We start from the raw sequence: 16,089 nt of genomic DNA on the forward strand, positions 1-16,089 counted from the left end.
TAGAAAAATATTTAAGTCGCCAACGACATGTATTGTGGATAAATACGAAAAGCCGAAACATAAGGTAGCATCCCATATTAAACTGAATTGTCCAAGGAGTCAAACCAAGTAGAAAGTCAATACCCGAACCAGCTACACTTTTCTGTTAAATCGGAGATCGGTTTGACCGATAATCCGGTTAACAGGAAAAAGAAAGTCAACATACCTATCTGGTGCGCTCTTGACTTCCTCTGTCTTCTTTAGTTTTAAATACCATTTTGACCCTCCCAAAAAAAAAATGAAAACATAAACTCGAGTTCTCGTACGTCTTACCATGAACCGAGTATTATACAAAAACTTGTCCCATTAGATGCTACGTTATTTACCAAAATACCCTCGAAGTCATGGTCATTAGATGACCTCTTGTTTGGCGACGGCGTCGTCTCCGGCGGGAGGAATGGTGCTGCTAAGGACGGAAGTGATCTGATTGACGATGGAGCAGAGATGGTTGTTGATGGTTGTGACGGTGGAGAGGTTTGGTTTCGCGGTTGGGACGTTGCTCGCCAAGACCTGAATCCCGACGGTGAGGAGACACGACGGCAGAGGAATCGAGTTGACGGAAACACCCTCGACTTGATCGGGATAGTTCACGGGGACGACGGAGAAACCTAGGGGCAAAAGCGGCATACCGGAAGGATCTTCGCCGTTCATCGCGTGTTTAATTGAGTCGACGTCCACGGAGGAGTATACGATTAAGCTGCCGGAGTTATCTATGCAGCTTTCTTGAAGCATCAGCTCCACGTTATGCCATGAGTTGCTCGAGACCTGTAGTAAGTACAAGTGTATGTAACACACAAATCAATATTTGTATTATTATTATTTTTTTGCAAATTTAGGGTTTCAAAGTTAGGGTTTGAACTTACATTAATTCGAAGAAGAGAGATGCAGTTTCCAGGATGCGAACCATTGGCGATATGAGCAACCTCATGAGGTGAACTTCCACTGAACAAAACCTCCAACTACAGAGAAAGAAAAAAAAAACAAATCGGTTCAAATTCTTATTATTACTGAAGTTAGTTCAGTGATTTGATGATCAATGGGTTTGGTTTTTACCAGAGAGTGGTGATGTTGATGACGGAGAAGATCAAATACTTTAGCGTGGGAGAACGGAAGCCAAATGGTTGATACAGCAGCAAGAACAACTCCAGTAGGCTGACCAGGCTCACACACTTTCCTTGTCGTGATTCTCACAGTGTCTTTGGTTGTTTCAGACAGAGCGGTCCAAGACTGTCCGTACGAAGTGCTTATATTCACACAGAATGTTTTCATCATCCTCTGTGATAGCCTCATCATGTTCCTCCTCCCTTCGGCAGATGGAATTACTGTTAATAAAAAAAACAAAACCAGAGCTTTAGTGATGGTTTTATAAATCTAGGGATATAAATTAATATGGTTTAGATAACTAGCCTCCAAGATCAGTTATGTTTCTAGCCATTAAGCTAGCCATCCTCTCGCATTGTCTCTCCAACACGTCGAGCCAACGGCTAGCTCCAAAAGCGATTCCGCTTTTCACATACTCAGCGAATATCTCGTGCACGTGCCTCTCGTTAACTTCCACGTGCTCGACCCACTTGACTTGTGAGTATCCATTAGGCATGTCTTGAATGATGCAGCCTGAAGGCTTTCTCTTATACTCATGAGGAGTGTTTGCACTCAATGGCTGGATCTGGTCGATCGGGAAATCTACGATTGCCCAGTTCCCGTTTTCAGCGTTTTGTTCCACATAGCGTAGAAAATAAGCTTCTCGAGTTGGAACCAACGGAGACAGTACCTGTAACTCTGCATACATCTAGTAAAACATATCAAGTTGTTAACAACATTAGAAAGATCTGTTCTGTTTGTTCTGCAAGTTGTAAACCGAATTTTACTATATTACCAGTAGAAGAGAACCACTAGCTCCAGACACTCCAGATGAAATAATCTGAACCGTTTTCGCCCTAGCTACAATGGAGCAAAACATCTCCGACCACTTATCCTAGAGTTCAAAAATCCAAAATTTATCGATTAATCCAAAAAAAATGATTTAAATGAAAGGCGTTTGTTTGTGAAATGTTTACTATACTTACAGCATTTAGAAACGCGTCAACAAGCGTGATGCTGTTCATGATGACAACTGCGTTTGCCTTTGAAGCTTCTCTACGAAAATCTCCTTTGTTGTTATGATTCTCCATTGGCCATGGGAACAACCTCTTGTACTCTTCCTCGTTCAGACACAAAACCTCGCCACCCATCTTGTCGGATTTCTTCTTAATCCACAAAGGCTCCTCTGTGTTGCACATTTTAGTAAGTTCTTGGACACAAGAAACAGCAATCTCCATAGCGATGACCTTTTCTTCATCAGCAAGTACCATGTTGTTGCCGTTGCTGTTGTTATTAGTTTGAACTTGGAGGTAACAAGCAGTGTCTTGTGGAGGAAGCAACATCATGTCTGAACAAGGTTGTTCTTGAAAGTTTCCTGCGTATACGCTCATGTCAAGCTCCAGTGAAGGTTGATGATGTTGAACCTCTAGAGGAGGATTGATCATCGGCTGTGATGGCTCCATTGGACGGCCAGTGTATCTTGAAGCTATGGAGGATAGACGATCAAGCTGTGTTGAATAGACAAGCAATTTGTTACACAATCCCAATTAAATATGTATCTTTTTGTTAAATAAATTGGTCAGTACATTAAACCCAATCAAACCGAAGCAAAGCAAATAACAGGCTCTTATTCAAAATTAGCAATTTAATTAATTAGGATTAACATTATGATTTCATTTTTCAAATGATAGGTTCGCAGAATATCGATTACTTTTCCACCGTAAACTCAAAACGCAGAAATTCTTTTAAGGTAATCAGAACCAAACCAATATTTCAAATGGTTGTGAATAATTGGAGTTACCTCTTCACGGAGGCGACAATTCTCAATGTGGAGTTCGTTGAAAGGAATGTCGCCGAGTACGGTGGGGCCGCCGCAAGAAGGACACGAGAGGCACCGTAGCTCCGCCTGAAGATGAGAATTCTCCGCCTTAAGATTATCGTTGTCTGCCCTTAACATCACATTCTCAGCTCTGTCTTGTTGTGCCTATATATTTGATCATCACATTAAATAAAAACGTTAAATCACTTTTTCATGAATGTTCTTCTACACATACATATATACTTCTAGAGTTCAAGATTTCATTATTTCGAATTTCGAATTTTTGAACTTCCATTCTATAATTTGAGATGTGCTCTAATGTGTTATAAAGTATACACATTGTGAAAATGGTTAAATTAAAGAGAAAGAGATTAATGTTAGTAGTTACCTTCATTTGAGTACGCCTATTTTGAAACCAAAACTTGACTTGTCGAGGCTTGAGTCCAAGTTCATGACTTAATCTCTGCCTTTGTTTGTCGTCTGGATGAGGGTTTTGTTTAAACAATCTACAAAGATGAAAATCGAGTTTGGTAAAAACCGATCTAAATAATCAAAATCGAGTCTTCTTTTCGGTTTACAAGGTTTCGTTTTTTTTTTTTTTAAAGATCCAAAAACAAAGAAGCACATAACCAAAAAATTCACAAAACTTAAATCCATATACAATCCTGGTTTAAAAAACAGTCCAATTGAACCGAGACTAAAATAAAAACAATCAGCAGACTAAAATTCACAAAACTTAAACCCATAACTAGTTTCATATCCTATTAATCCACAAAACTGAAACAAACATATACAAACCGAACACGTGTTAATCAAGATAAAACAAAACAACCTACTTCAAACAGAAACTAAAACCAAAACCATTATAAACCTAGCAGAAATAGTTTCAACCTCAGTTTGGTTCAAGTCTTTTTGAAACCAAAAACTATATTACACACACCTACTAGATAAAATGAAAAAGAAGAAGCAAAACTTACGCTTCCATTTCTTCGATCTGACGATTAGTATGCCTGTGGTAACGTTTCTTCTTAGCAGGAGGAGGTTGTTCCTCGTCTTGAAGTTCAGCAACATCAAACTCGTTTCCGGACTTTGGATCTTCTGCTTGTTCACTACCCGACCCGAATGACCCACCGGCCGACCCGTTTTCCATCATTTCCTCCACTCCTCCATCTCCCATCATCATCAGCATGCTCATGCTCATCATCCCATGCTCCTCCTTCTAATCAAACAGCTTATTACTACGTTTAAAAATATGTAACTAACAAAATGAAAGAGCTCTCAGGAAAACGTGGAACAAACCGGAATAACGGAGGAAAATGAGTTGAAAGGGTTGAAATTAAAATTAGGGTTTTGGATTGTTGCCGGAGAAGAAGAAGGCGGCTGCGGCGAAGCAAATCGGTTGTCTGTAGTCATCACGTTTTCTTCTCCCATAGTCAACATCACTTGCAGCCCCTAATGGTTACAAAGATCTCAGTTAGGGTTTGCCGTTGAAAGCTGGTAGAAGTGAAGATTCAAAAGGAAAGAATCAGTGCATGGAAATGCAGAAATATTTGTTGATAACTAATCTCAAATGCAAAACCAACAGAAAGAAGCATGAAAGGGGAGATTAATTACCAAAGACGACAGCTAGATCGTTTCATATTTCAGAAAATATTTGAAAATTAAATACAAAAATGTAACTGATAAAAACATTTATTGCTGGTGAATTTTTTTTAGAAAAATAAGAAAAAACTGGTCAACTAGTAAAAATAAGTAAGACATTATCTAAACATTCATGAGAAAAAATAACTAAGGATTGTGTGTGTAGTTTGTAATATTTCTGGATCGAACTGGGAAATGTATTTTAAAGAGAAGAAATAACATGCATCCAAAGAAATCACAACACAAACAAGATGAAGATAAATACACTTTTCCATTTGACATTTTCTGTTTTTTACAAAGAAAAATAGAGATTTTATTTCACTTTCTCTTGTTTTCTCTCACTTTCTTACCTTCTTTAGCTTCCGAGAAAATGAAAGAAAAGGCCAAGAATGATATTCTCTCTAGAGAGTCTGGAGTTTTGTAACTTTCTCTCTCTAATCTTTTTTTCTTCTTCTGAGTTTCTTTCTCTTTGCAATAAATGGGGGAGTAAATTTCTCATTAAATACTTACCGGACCAGAAGGGTAAACGGCAGACTTTTGGTTTTAACGGCGATAATTTAACGGATGAACAGAAAACGCTCGTCTAACTCTTTCCGTTAACGGCTCCGTGTTCCCACGTGGTTATATCTTATTGGGAATCCTTACGTTTTGCCTTGAAACAACCGACTTCTCCACAAGTCAAAACTTTTTCAACTTAAAGTCAAAATATCATTCACCACGCGTTAACCGCGTGCGTCATATACACAGCATTGCTACTTCACAAGTGTTGCATTATTTGTTTGTCAAAATAAAAATAATATGTACTTTGTTTCATAAAAAATAGTGCTATACATTTTAAATTTTAAATAAATATTAAATGTTTCATATACATCTTGACCGCATTATGTTTTTTTTTTCTATGTCACATCAGTATTTTGAAACCTAAAGTATCAGTTATTCACTTTATATTTATGTTTAATTTTTATAATTTTTATTTGAGAAATTAATTTTTTATATGTTCTACTCATATCAATTCTTTAAACGATAATTAGAAAGATATCATTAATGATATAAAATATTATATATATATATATATATATGTCATTATTAAAATAGCACTTTGATTTATGTTTTCTTAATATTTAGATCTAGTTAACTTTTACTATATTTTTTTTACCAAATATGTAAATATGAAAAGGAAAATATCTATATTTTAAAAAAAAATCAAAAAAAAATTATTTAAGTTTTATTTGAAATTAAAAAAAATATAAAATTTTCGTTGATAAAAATATCTCATATAACATAATAGTTATTAAAATAATCAAAAGTTTATTTGATCATTGATTCATTGTCATAAGTGAATAAATATTATATAAACAGTAGCCCATAATATTAGAGGTACATGCATTGAAACAAAGCAAACAAAGAAGTTATGATCAAATCTGTAGCATCAGCCATTCCGACATTCCTAATGTCGTGCTATCTCCTCCTTAAAAGATTATGTAAAAAGATATCTAGTGCTACATCTAATTTTTGGTGAAGCTCTGGCCCTAATCCAAAAGGTATGCATTGGATAGCATGGGACAAACTTTATCTCTCTAAGAAAAAAGAAGGAATTGGGTTCTGATCACTCGAAGAGTTTAAGAAAGAAGGAGGGATTGGGTTCGTGTGTCTCACGTCTCTACCAAAGATCAGTTGGCTGATGCTCTTACAAAACCACTCTCTCGCCAACAGTTCATCACATCAATATCCAAGATTGGAGCCACAAGATTACCTCCATCTTAAGGAGGCGTATTAAAGATACAAATGTAGATATGGAAATGGTTGTAATGTCAATATCTCTAACCTATGTTTATCTTTGTAATCACCTTATATATTGTACTCTAATCATCTCTAATAATATCATATTCCACATTCTATAACGATGACGGGCGCGAGTAGAGAGGGGAGAGACGAGAGAACAAGAGTACAGCAGTGATGAGAGAACCTTCTCAACTCATCACTGGAGAGAAGACCCACCAAGGAGGAAGAGCTGCCGGGAGGACTGCAGCGAAGAAGAGGAACCAAAGCTTCATCGGGTATCTCTTTCTCCGTTTAGTAGAAGGTTACGATTCCATAGCACATAAAAACAGATGCAAAAACGATTAAGGAAATGAAAGCAGAGGACATAATTGACAAGAACGGCCAGCATCGGCATAAAACTGCGTTGCAGGCGCCCGAATACATTGATCTACAGAGAACCTCTCTGTGCGTGGGAACGTTAAGGCGAGTTATCCAAAACAAATTAATAGTTGTACAGGAAGATTTTTCTCTATTCTAATGGATAATTGATGATAAAAAAAAAACAAAAGGTTTGAGAAATTTGAGGCGATTTTTTCAACGGTACGGTAAATATTTTAAATACTTTTTTCATTCAACATTTGCAAATTATATTGTTGTCACATTTTTATGTTATCTGTCACAACAGACGTAATGGTTAAACACTAGAATCATGGAGGTTTATAACTTTTTTCCCGGAATGCGCACGTTTGATTTGAGAATTGGGAATGTCGAGTGGCTTATCCAGGTACGTACAAATGCAGCCACGATACACACATGCGAGAGGCCCCCGACACGGTAGCTTCACGTTTTTGCAATCTTTGTCATCGTAACATTTGCTTTCTGTTGTTGTCATACCTTCATACAGATTATCAAAATAAATAAAAAGGTAGTGATTATTTAATTCAGATTAACCATAGACATAAAAATGACATGACCCCCCCCCCCCCCCCCCCCCCCCTTCCTTCCCTAACAATATATTTAACCAAAACAGAATTCAGATTAATAGTTGATTCTGATATAAAATAAAAACTAAAACTTCAACCAGTTGAATCCAAACTTGATGATTGTTTTCTTGGTTACTATGTTTCAGAAATCTATGAACTCAAACTAAAAGAAACTAAACTGGACCCTCCTAGTTAACATAATTCATTTGACAGAAAGAAACATATTGTAATCTAAGGTTCACATTATTTCAAACTAAATGAAAATAGCATTTATTTAAAATGATACAAAATTGTACTCGTTAATATATATAAAACCCAATTGAATACATGAAAATCACATACATGTTGTAGTCATCAGAGATAGATGTATATATATTATATTTTAATATATGTATGTGTGTGTTTATTGTATATACACTTTGAAAATCATATATTTGTATACAAGCGAAGTACTTACAGAAGGCATATAGAAGGAACATGAACAAGAAGAAGACTGGTTTTGCTGAATTCATCTCTATACTTAAATTACGATATACTATTATTGTTTCTGAAATATAAGCGAAATTTTTCTCTGGTTATTTATGGCTTGTGAGTATGAGGGTAACATGAATTATATATTGCTTTTATTTAGGGAAACAAATTTTTTGACACCAATTTATTATTTTATTCCTAACTTAACTTTTATTATTCTTAATTACTATTTTCACACATATTTGTTTCCTTTCAAGCAAAAAAATAAATAATTATAATATAATTTACTTGATTTTGCTACATATTTTTTTACTTTCCACAGATTTACTTGAAAAACTTAATTGGTATACAAATTAAGAAGTCTTAATTTGATTTAAATTACTTGTGGCCAATTTTGTAAGTTGTATACTAATTAAGTTTTATACAACTTAATTAGTATCAAATTTGCTTTAGTTTTTTTACACATATTAAGAAAATATCTTCACTTTTTGATTATAAATGTATTGTTTTCTCTATTTAGTGGTTTACAATAGTTTTGGACCAATTGTCTTTTAATACATGATTTTATTTTTGAATTTGTTTAAGTTATTAACCAATAAAAAGTGCATAGGAACACATAAGACATATATCTTTTTGAAAACAAGTTTAGAGAGAAAAAAAAACATTTATCTTGCTGAAACATGAGGAGTATTGAATAAAATCAAAAAAAAAAATTATATTATTTATCAAAGTAATTTAAAATTTGCAATATAATATTTTGGAACTTACCAATTTTAATTTGACAAAAATACTATATATATATACATATATATACTAGGACTCTTCTTGCGCTATGCACAAAAATAATTATTTTAAATATTGTTTTATTTCAATTTTTAGAAATAGTTGTTTTACATTCTAACAATATTATTTTTACATTTAACTTCATAAATTTAGAAAAATAAAATCATAAATACAGTTCTATGTATTCTTGCTTCATTTGATTTAGTTTGATTATTTTATTTTTATTTATTTAAATTTCGGTAAAATTAAAATTATATTTTCTAAGAATAACACTTATTTATATCATAATGACTATTTATTTAAATATTTATATCATCCCTAATTTTAAAATTATATATTTAAATCTATATAAATTTAATATATATTTTTTTATTTACTTAAAATATGTTAAACTAGCAAAAATGAATTTGTTAATTTACTTAATGAACCATTAATTAAAAAAAAACTATTATTCAATTAAATATTAACAAAATATATATTTGATTAGTATTGTTTTAGTTTTATATTTGTAAGGGACACTTAAATTTGATAATATATATATATATATATATATATATTTACTTATTTTATTTTTACCAAATTTTAAAAACATGAACAAATAATTAGTCATTACTATATTTAAAAAATATTGACAAAGGTAATTTTTTGTAACAGAAATTTACTTTAGTGAATTATGTATGAGTTATTAGTTATTACTATATTATAAAAAAATCTTTCCAAAAATATGGATTTTTATTTTTTTTTAAATATACATGTGATAATTAAGTAATGCCATGTCACAATTTCTCAGTGTCTTATAATTTTTTTGGCGAGAATGAATATAGTGATAAGAGATAAGCAAATCATTTCTCAAATAATGTGTAGAAGATTTCAAAAATCTTGAAACAAAAGTAGTTTTTTTTTTAAGATTGATATAAGAATTATCAGTTATTACCATATTAAAAAAATTGCCAAAAATATGGATATTATTATAAAAGAAATTATGCATGTTGTCATTAAGTGATATCATATCACAATTTCTCAATGTCATATCATTTTTTGGTAAGAATGAATATGGTGATGAGTCTGATGACACATAATGAAATCACTTCTCAAATAATATATCTTCTACCCAAACAGCCCATCTATGATAGTTTCTGTTTTGAACTTTTATTTTTCATAATTATGAGATACATAAGTAAAAATGATTAATATAATGTCTTAAATTTTAATGTTATTCTTCTATCATTAACCAATTAAATATTCTCTATAACTTTTTATCAACAATTTTAATTTATCAAAACTATTATAAATTTCAAATATTTCCAAAATTTACTTACAGCAAGATATATGATTTAACATTTTAAAACTGATCTAAACTAATTTTTAATAGAAAATATATATTATTAATCTTCCTTTTTGTCATCATATTATTAATCTTTCCGAAAGGGCATAAGCGTACAAATACACCAATGGTTCGAATAAAATATGTACAACAGAGACTACTATTCTATTAAGACTTTGGACGGACAGTACGTAGAAAATACACCAATGGTTCGAATAAAATATACACCAATGTTGTTTAAGCAAAAATCTCATGACTACGTAGAAAATTCGTCTAAACTATTGAAAGAAAATCATTCTGAAAAATTATTGTAAAAAATTGTTGGATTCATGTATTAGTATTTATTACTTTTTGGTTCTACAATTAATTTTTCTAACCATGCGATATTTTAAATGAATCCTATTATTACTCCTCATTCATGTGATGCACTTTTTCTAAAAATATTTTATCGCACAATGTTATGGTTATTACGAAATAATATTATACACCTTGTCTTATGCTCAATAATAGACCTACAATATTTAGAATTAATTATTAAAATGAGTTAGCATATATCATACAACATATTATACCATGTCATCTTACATTATATAGTTCTAAATATTTACAAAATCAATTTGATTAAAACACTTTTGCAAACCATATGTTCAAAACAAAATTATATATATTATGTAAATAACTTTTATAAGAAGTATTTATAATAAAAAATGTATCAAATTTAAATCTAACCAACTCAATAAATGTAATTCCTATAAATGTATACAAAATATAATGAGAGAGTAAGCATGGGCATTCGGGTCTTTGATGGGGTACGGATCGATTCTTTTCGGGTTTTAGAAAAATTTTGGGTTAGGGTTCGATTCAGTTCATTTCGGATCCGGGTGGGTTCGAGTCCATTATATAAATACTTGTAACATACCTGCAAATTTTAGTTATGTAATGGACTCGATTGGTTCGGATATTCAAAATACCTGAAAACACAAAAAATATTAAAAACACAAAGAAATATAAAAAAAAATCAAATATTTAGAAAGATCCAAAATTTTACAAGAAATCTAATCCGAAGAACCAAAAAAACACCCAAATTTTATCTGAATACCTAAAATATATTTTAAAATTTTTTAAGTTCTATCTGAAACCAAAACTATAACCGAAAATTCAAACCAAAAACTTAAAAAGTAGATATAATGCCAAAAAAACATATCTGAAATACACATATATACCTAGTATATAAAAAAATATTTGGGTCCTTTATGTACGGGATCCTAGACTCGAACAGAGACCCACGGGTCAAAAAAATATAAAATAGGTATTTTCCCAAAGCAAACATGTATTTTAGGTTTGTTTTTTTTTTCTCTTTTTGTTCCGAGTAAATGTACATGCCTAATAAAGAGTTATATAATTGGTCAGAAAAGTTTCAGATAAATTAATTTATAAATTGTTTTTTATAAAAAAAGTTTAAATAATATGTCTTTCTAATATAATAATGTACAACAATCTCAAAATACAAATTCATATCAAAAATTTGTTATAATAAATAAATCTCATTTTTCAAAACTCGGATCAAAATTTAAAAAACGTTAAGAAAACATATTTTATCAAAAAAATCAAAAAAAAAAACAAATTTAATCCACCATATTTTTATAGGATATATTTTGTATTTTAGCATGTATGAAAAATATATCAAATTTTGATTATAAATACACAATTTTTATTAATTAGTTTATCCTCACAATTTTATACTAATAAGAAATCAAAAAACACAAATTAATAATATGTATAGAAGTTTATGATACACCATTATTAACTAATAATTAAATAAAATGTAAAAATGTACTTTTCAAATAGTGTTTTTCAATATATTTGCCTTTCATAAATATTTATTTAGGCTTGCTCAGTATTAGTTCTATAATCTAGACTGGCTCACATATATATTACCAATTTGCATAAGCAAAGTTGTCATCTCAACTTAACCAACCCATTATAAAAAATTCAAAACTATAAAAAGAGAAGAATAGGTGAAGAAGCAAAAGCATATGACGTTCAAACTCTCCAAATAAATAAAACACAAAAGTGCGGCGAATAGTTCTAAGAGTATTCTGAAGAAGAGAAAAGAGGTTAAGAAAACTGGAACAAGAAAATCAAAATGTTTAAGCTTTGGCAGAGGCACGGCCGTAGAACTTGTTCTTTTCCTGGGTAGTCTGGAATTTGCCATGTCCCATCTTTGAGGAAGTGTCGATAAACTTGAGGTTGATCTGCTCCATGGCAAGACGGGAAGTCTGAGTGAGTAGTGACTGTCTAAGAGTCACAACCCTCTTCTTTGGACCCATGCAGCATCCCTTGATCATCAAGTAGTCATCCTTCACCACACCATAGTGTGCGAATCCTCCCATCGGAGTCACATCCTTCTCGGTCCTATCATAGCCACAACAATCATCAGATCAGTTACATAAAACCAAAATAGCAGAGAGTAAGTGAAACAGTAGATAGAGAAATTTCAACTGACCTGTCGTATTCAGTCATGGCAGTGTGCGTCTCCTGACCAACCTTGCCCAACCTGTAAATCTTCTTGTTAAGTTCCGTACGGTGATGGTAACCGTTCTGACCAGCTCTAGCCACAGTGTAGGAGACTCTAGCTGGATGCCATGCACCGATACAAGCAACCTTACGCAGACCCCTGTGAGTCTTACGTGGAAGCCTAGTCACACCCCAACGAGTAACAACACCTTCGTAACCTTTACCCTTGGTCACTCCAATCACATCAATCATCTCATCCTTCTGGAAAACAGCGTCAATGGGAATCTGCTTCTCAAAGAAGCTGTAGGCAAAGTCGACCTTCTGAGCAATGGTACCACCGTTGATCTGGATCTCCATCATGTGAGCCTTCTTCTGCTTCAACCCCTTCATCTTCCTGATCTGAGTGTGGGCCAAGACACGGATGACAGTTCCGTACTTCTTCATCTTCTCGAGCTGAGACTGGATGCTCTTCTTGCCTTCCTCGGTTTCGTACTGCTTGGCGTAGCCGGTGAAGGCCTTCTTCTTGGACTTGGCCCAGTTCTTGTAGAACCTTCTCCTGACCTCCTCGCTCAAGTGCTGTGCCCAGACGGTGTTGAGAGACCTCAGACCACGGGGGGTTTTGACGTAGGCAACAACACCGACGACCACCATGGCGGGTGTCTCGATGATGGTAACAGCCTCGCAGGTCTCCTTCTTGTGAAGCTCTATACAAGATTACACAAGCAAACAAAATAGTATAAATAATGAAATTTGATTAATAATTTTTTTTTAAAAAAGAATGAATTAAATGAGAGTGAAACTTACTGGATCCGGGCTTCTCGACATCTCTAACAATGTGGGTTATACCGGCCTTGTATCCCATGAAGGCTGTGAACTTGCAAGGCTTGCTTTGGTCATCCTTAGGGAACGCCTTCACTGTTTTTTTTAAGTACAACAACATTAATTTGTAAAAGAAAAGACAACAAACTCCAAAGTAACTTACATCCCAATCATAGTACTAAAAGTCGGATTAATTTTTTTAATTTTCCAGATAATCACAAGTAGGGTTTCAATGAAACGCAAAAAATAAATTTAAATATTTGAGGCGACTTTTTCAACGGTACGGTAAATATTTTAAATATTTTTTTCATTCAACGCTTGCAAATTATATTGTTGTCACATTTTTATGTTATCTGTCACCACAGACGTAATCGTTAAACACTAGAATCATGGACGTTTATAACTTTTTTTCCCGGAATGCGCACGTTTGATTTGAGAATTGGGAATGTCGAGTGGCTTATCCAGGTACGTACAAACACAGCCACCATACAAACATGCGAGAGGACCCGGACACGGTAGCTTCACGTTTTCGCACTTTGTCAGTTTTGTTCATATAGATTATCAAAAATTAAAAAGGTATGATTTGCTTTCTGTTGTTGTCGTACCTTCATATAGATTATCAAAAATAAATAAAAAGGTAGTGATTATTTCTGATATAAAATAAAACTAAAACTTCAACCAGAACTTGAATTGTTTTCTTGGTTAATGAAAAAACTGGACCCTCCTAGTTAACATAATTCATTTGACAGAAAGAAACATATTGTAATCTAAGGTTCATATTATTTCATACTAAATGAAGATAGCATTTATTTAAAATGATACAAAATTGTACTCGTTAATATATATAAAACCCCAATTGAATACATGAAAATCACATACATGTTGTAGTCATCAGAGATAGTCAGATAGATGTATATATATTATATTTTAATACATTTTGAAAATCATATATTTGTATACAAGCGAAGTACTTACAGAAGGCATATAGAAGGAACATGAACAAGAAGAAGACTGGTTTTGCTGAATTCATCTCTATACTTAAATTACGATATACTATTATTGTTTCTGAAATATAAGCGAAAATTTTCTCTGGTTATTTATGGCTTGTGAGTATGAGGGTAACATGAATTATATATTGCTTTTATTTAGGGAAACAAACTTTTTGACACCAATTTATTATTTTATTCCAAACTTAACTTTTATTATTCTTAATTACTATTTTCACACATATTTGTTTCCTTTCAAGAAATTTTTTCATAATTATAATATACTTTACTTGATTTTCCTAGATATTTTTTTACTTTCCACAGATTTACTTGAAAAACTTAATTAGTATACAAATTAAGAAGTTTTAATTTGATTTAAATTACTTGTGGCCAATTTTTTAAGTTGTATACTAATTAAGTTTTATACAACTGAATTAGTAACAAATTTGCTTTAGTTTGTTTTACGCATATTAAGAAAATGTCTTCACTTTTTTATTATAAATGTATTGTTTTCTCTATTTAGTGGTTTACAATAGTTTGGACCAATTGTCTTTTAATATGTGATTTTATTTTTGAATTTTTAAGTTATTAACCAATAAAAATTGCATAGGAACACATAAGACATATATCTTTTTGAAAACAAGTTTAGAGAGAAAAAAAAAACATTTATCTTGCTGAAACATGAGGAGTATTGAATAAAATCCCAATAAAATATATTATATATCAAAGTAATACACCTTGTCTTATGCTCAATAATAGACCTACAATATTTAGACATTAATTATTAAAATGAGTTAGCATATATCATACAACATATTATACCATGTCATCTTACATTATATAATTCTAAATATTTACAAAATCAATTTGAGTAAAACACTTTTGCAAACCATATGTTCAAAACAAAATTATATATATTATGTAAATAACTTTTATAAGAAGTATTTATAATAAAAAATGTATCTTATTTAAATCTAACCAACTCAATAAATGTAATTCTTATAAATGTGTACAAAATATAACGAGAGAGTAAGCATGGGAATTCGGATCTTTGATGGGGTACAGATCGATTTTTTTCGGGTTTTAGAGAAATTTTTGGTTTGTGTTCGGTTCAGTTCATTTCGGATCCGGGTGGGTTCTAGTCCATTATATAAATACTTGTAACGTACCTGCAAATTTTAGTTATGTAACGGGCTGGATTGGTTCGGATATTCAAAATACCTGAAAACACAAAAATATTCAAAACACAAAGAAATATCAAAAAAAATCAAATACTCAAAAATATCCAAAATTTTATAAGAAATCTAATCCGAGTAACCAAAAAAACACCCAAATTTTATCTGAATACCTAAGATATATTTTAAAATTTTTGAAGTTCTATCTAAAACCAAAACTATAACCGAAAACTCAAACCAAAAACTTAAAAAGTAGATATAATGCCAAAAAAACATATCTGAAATACACATATATACCTAATATATAAAAAAATATTTGGGTCCTTTATGTACCGGATCCTAGACTCGAACAGAGACCCATGGGTCAAAAAAATATAAAATAGGTATATTCCCTAAGCAAACATGTATTTTAGGTTTGTTTTTTTTTAAACGTTTACTAGATTTTGATCAGATTTTCGGAAACGTGGATTTTTTTGATTAAATATTTAATTCAGCATATTTTTATAGGACATATATTGTATTTTAACATGTATTAAAAATATATCAAATTTTGATTATAAATACACCATTTTTATTAATTAGTTTATTTTCACAATTTTATACTAATAAAAAATCAAAAAACACAAATAATATTTATAGAAGTTAATGAAACACCATTATTAACTAATAAACATATATAAAATGTAAAAAT

General features: G+C 31.7%; 2 protein-coding genes and 1 long non-coding RNA gene across 10 annotated transcripts; 1 reads left to right on the forward strand and 2 right to left on the reverse strand.

Annotated features, from left to right (window-relative positions):
• Positions 1–8: 8 nt before the first annotated feature.
• LOC103827691 (homeobox-leucine zipper protein HDG5) lies at positions 9–15,685 on the reverse strand. Of its 8 annotated transcripts, XM_033272345.1 has the most exons (13): positions 14,961–15,685; positions 7,781–10,389; positions 4,930–7,234; positions 4,238–4,432; positions 3,916–4,157; positions 3,327–3,444; positions 2,921–3,103; positions 2,106–2,627; positions 1,916–2,014; positions 1,447–1,828; positions 1,093–1,361; positions 903–998; positions 11–804 (listed from the first exon to the last, which is right to left on the reverse strand). In XM_033272345.1, exons 4-13 carry the CDS (start codon positions 4,376–4,378, stop codon positions 391–393), a joined length of 2,466 nt encoding a protein of 821 aa, XP_033128236.1. In that variant the 5' UTR covers positions 4,379–4,432; positions 4,930–7,234; positions 7,781–10,389; positions 14,961–15,685; the 3' UTR covers positions 11–390. The 8 variants fall into 8 exon arrangements, with proteins under 8 accessions (XP_033128238.1, XP_033128237.1, XP_009101474.2 ...); XM_033272347.1 differs by lacking the exon at positions 14,961–15,685 and having other exon boundaries at positions 9–804; positions 3,916–4,154; positions 4,238–4,390; positions 7,781–11,609; XM_033272346.1 differs by lacking the exon at positions 14,961–15,685 and having other exon boundaries at positions 9–804; positions 3,916–4,154; positions 7,781–11,609.
• On the forward strand, positions 804–1,374 carry LOC117125837. The gene is made up of 2 exons (XR_004448281.1): positions 804–970; positions 1,096–1,374. It is a non-coding gene; the product is annotated as an uncharacterized LOC117125837 (long non-coding RNA).
• On the reverse strand, positions 11,866–13,333 carry LOC103827694 (60S ribosomal protein L3-1). Its single transcript, XM_009103229.3, has 3 exons — positions 13,223–13,333; positions 12,408–13,122; positions 11,866–12,316 (listed from the first exon to the last, which is right to left on the reverse strand). The coding sequence occupies exons 1-3, from the start codon at positions 13,278–13,280 to the stop codon at positions 12,052–12,054; spliced, it is 1,038 nt and encodes a 345-aa protein (XP_009101477.2). The 5' UTR covers positions 13,281–13,333; the 3' UTR covers positions 11,866–12,051.
• Positions 15,686–16,089: the final 404 nt, after the last annotated feature.

This window comes from Brassica rapa, chromosome A06, assembly GCF_000309985.2.
Source record: "Brassica rapa cultivar Chiifu-401-42 chromosome A06, CAAS_Brap_v3.01, whole genome shotgun sequence".
NCBI lineage: Eukaryota > Viridiplantae > Streptophyta > Magnoliopsida > Brassicales > Brassicaceae > Brassica > Brassica rapa.

What these genes read in the sequence shown, in the direction of transcription:
- LOC103827694 (XM_009103229.3), bottom strand. Translation starts at nt 13,280, where the DNA reads ATGGGATACAAGGCCGGTATAACCCACATTGTTAGAGATGTCGAGAAG. An exon ending in TGTCGAGAAGCCCGGATCCA is followed by an intron (nt 13,123 to 13,222) that starts GTAAGTTTCACT and finishes AATCTTGTATAG; the next exon opens with AGCTTCACAAGAAGGAGACC. An exon ending in GCCATGACTGAATACGACAG is followed by an intron (nt 12,317 to 12,407) that starts GTCAGTTGAAAT and finishes TGGCTATGATAG; the next exon opens with GACCGAGAAGGATGTGACTC.
- LOC103827691 (XM_009103226.2), bottom strand. Translation starts at nt 4,378, where the DNA reads ATGTTGACTATGGGAGAAGAAAACGTGATGACTACAGACAACCGATTT. An exon ending in CATTTTCCTCCGTTATTCCG is followed by an intron (nt 4,158 to 4,237) that starts GTTTGTTCCACG and finishes CTGTTTGATTAG; the next exon opens with AAGGAGGAGCATGGGATGAT. An exon ending in TTGACGCGTTTCTAAATGCT is followed by an intron (nt 2,015 to 2,105) that starts GTAAGTATAGTA and finishes TTTGAACTCTAG; the next exon opens with GATAAGTGGTCGGAGATGTT.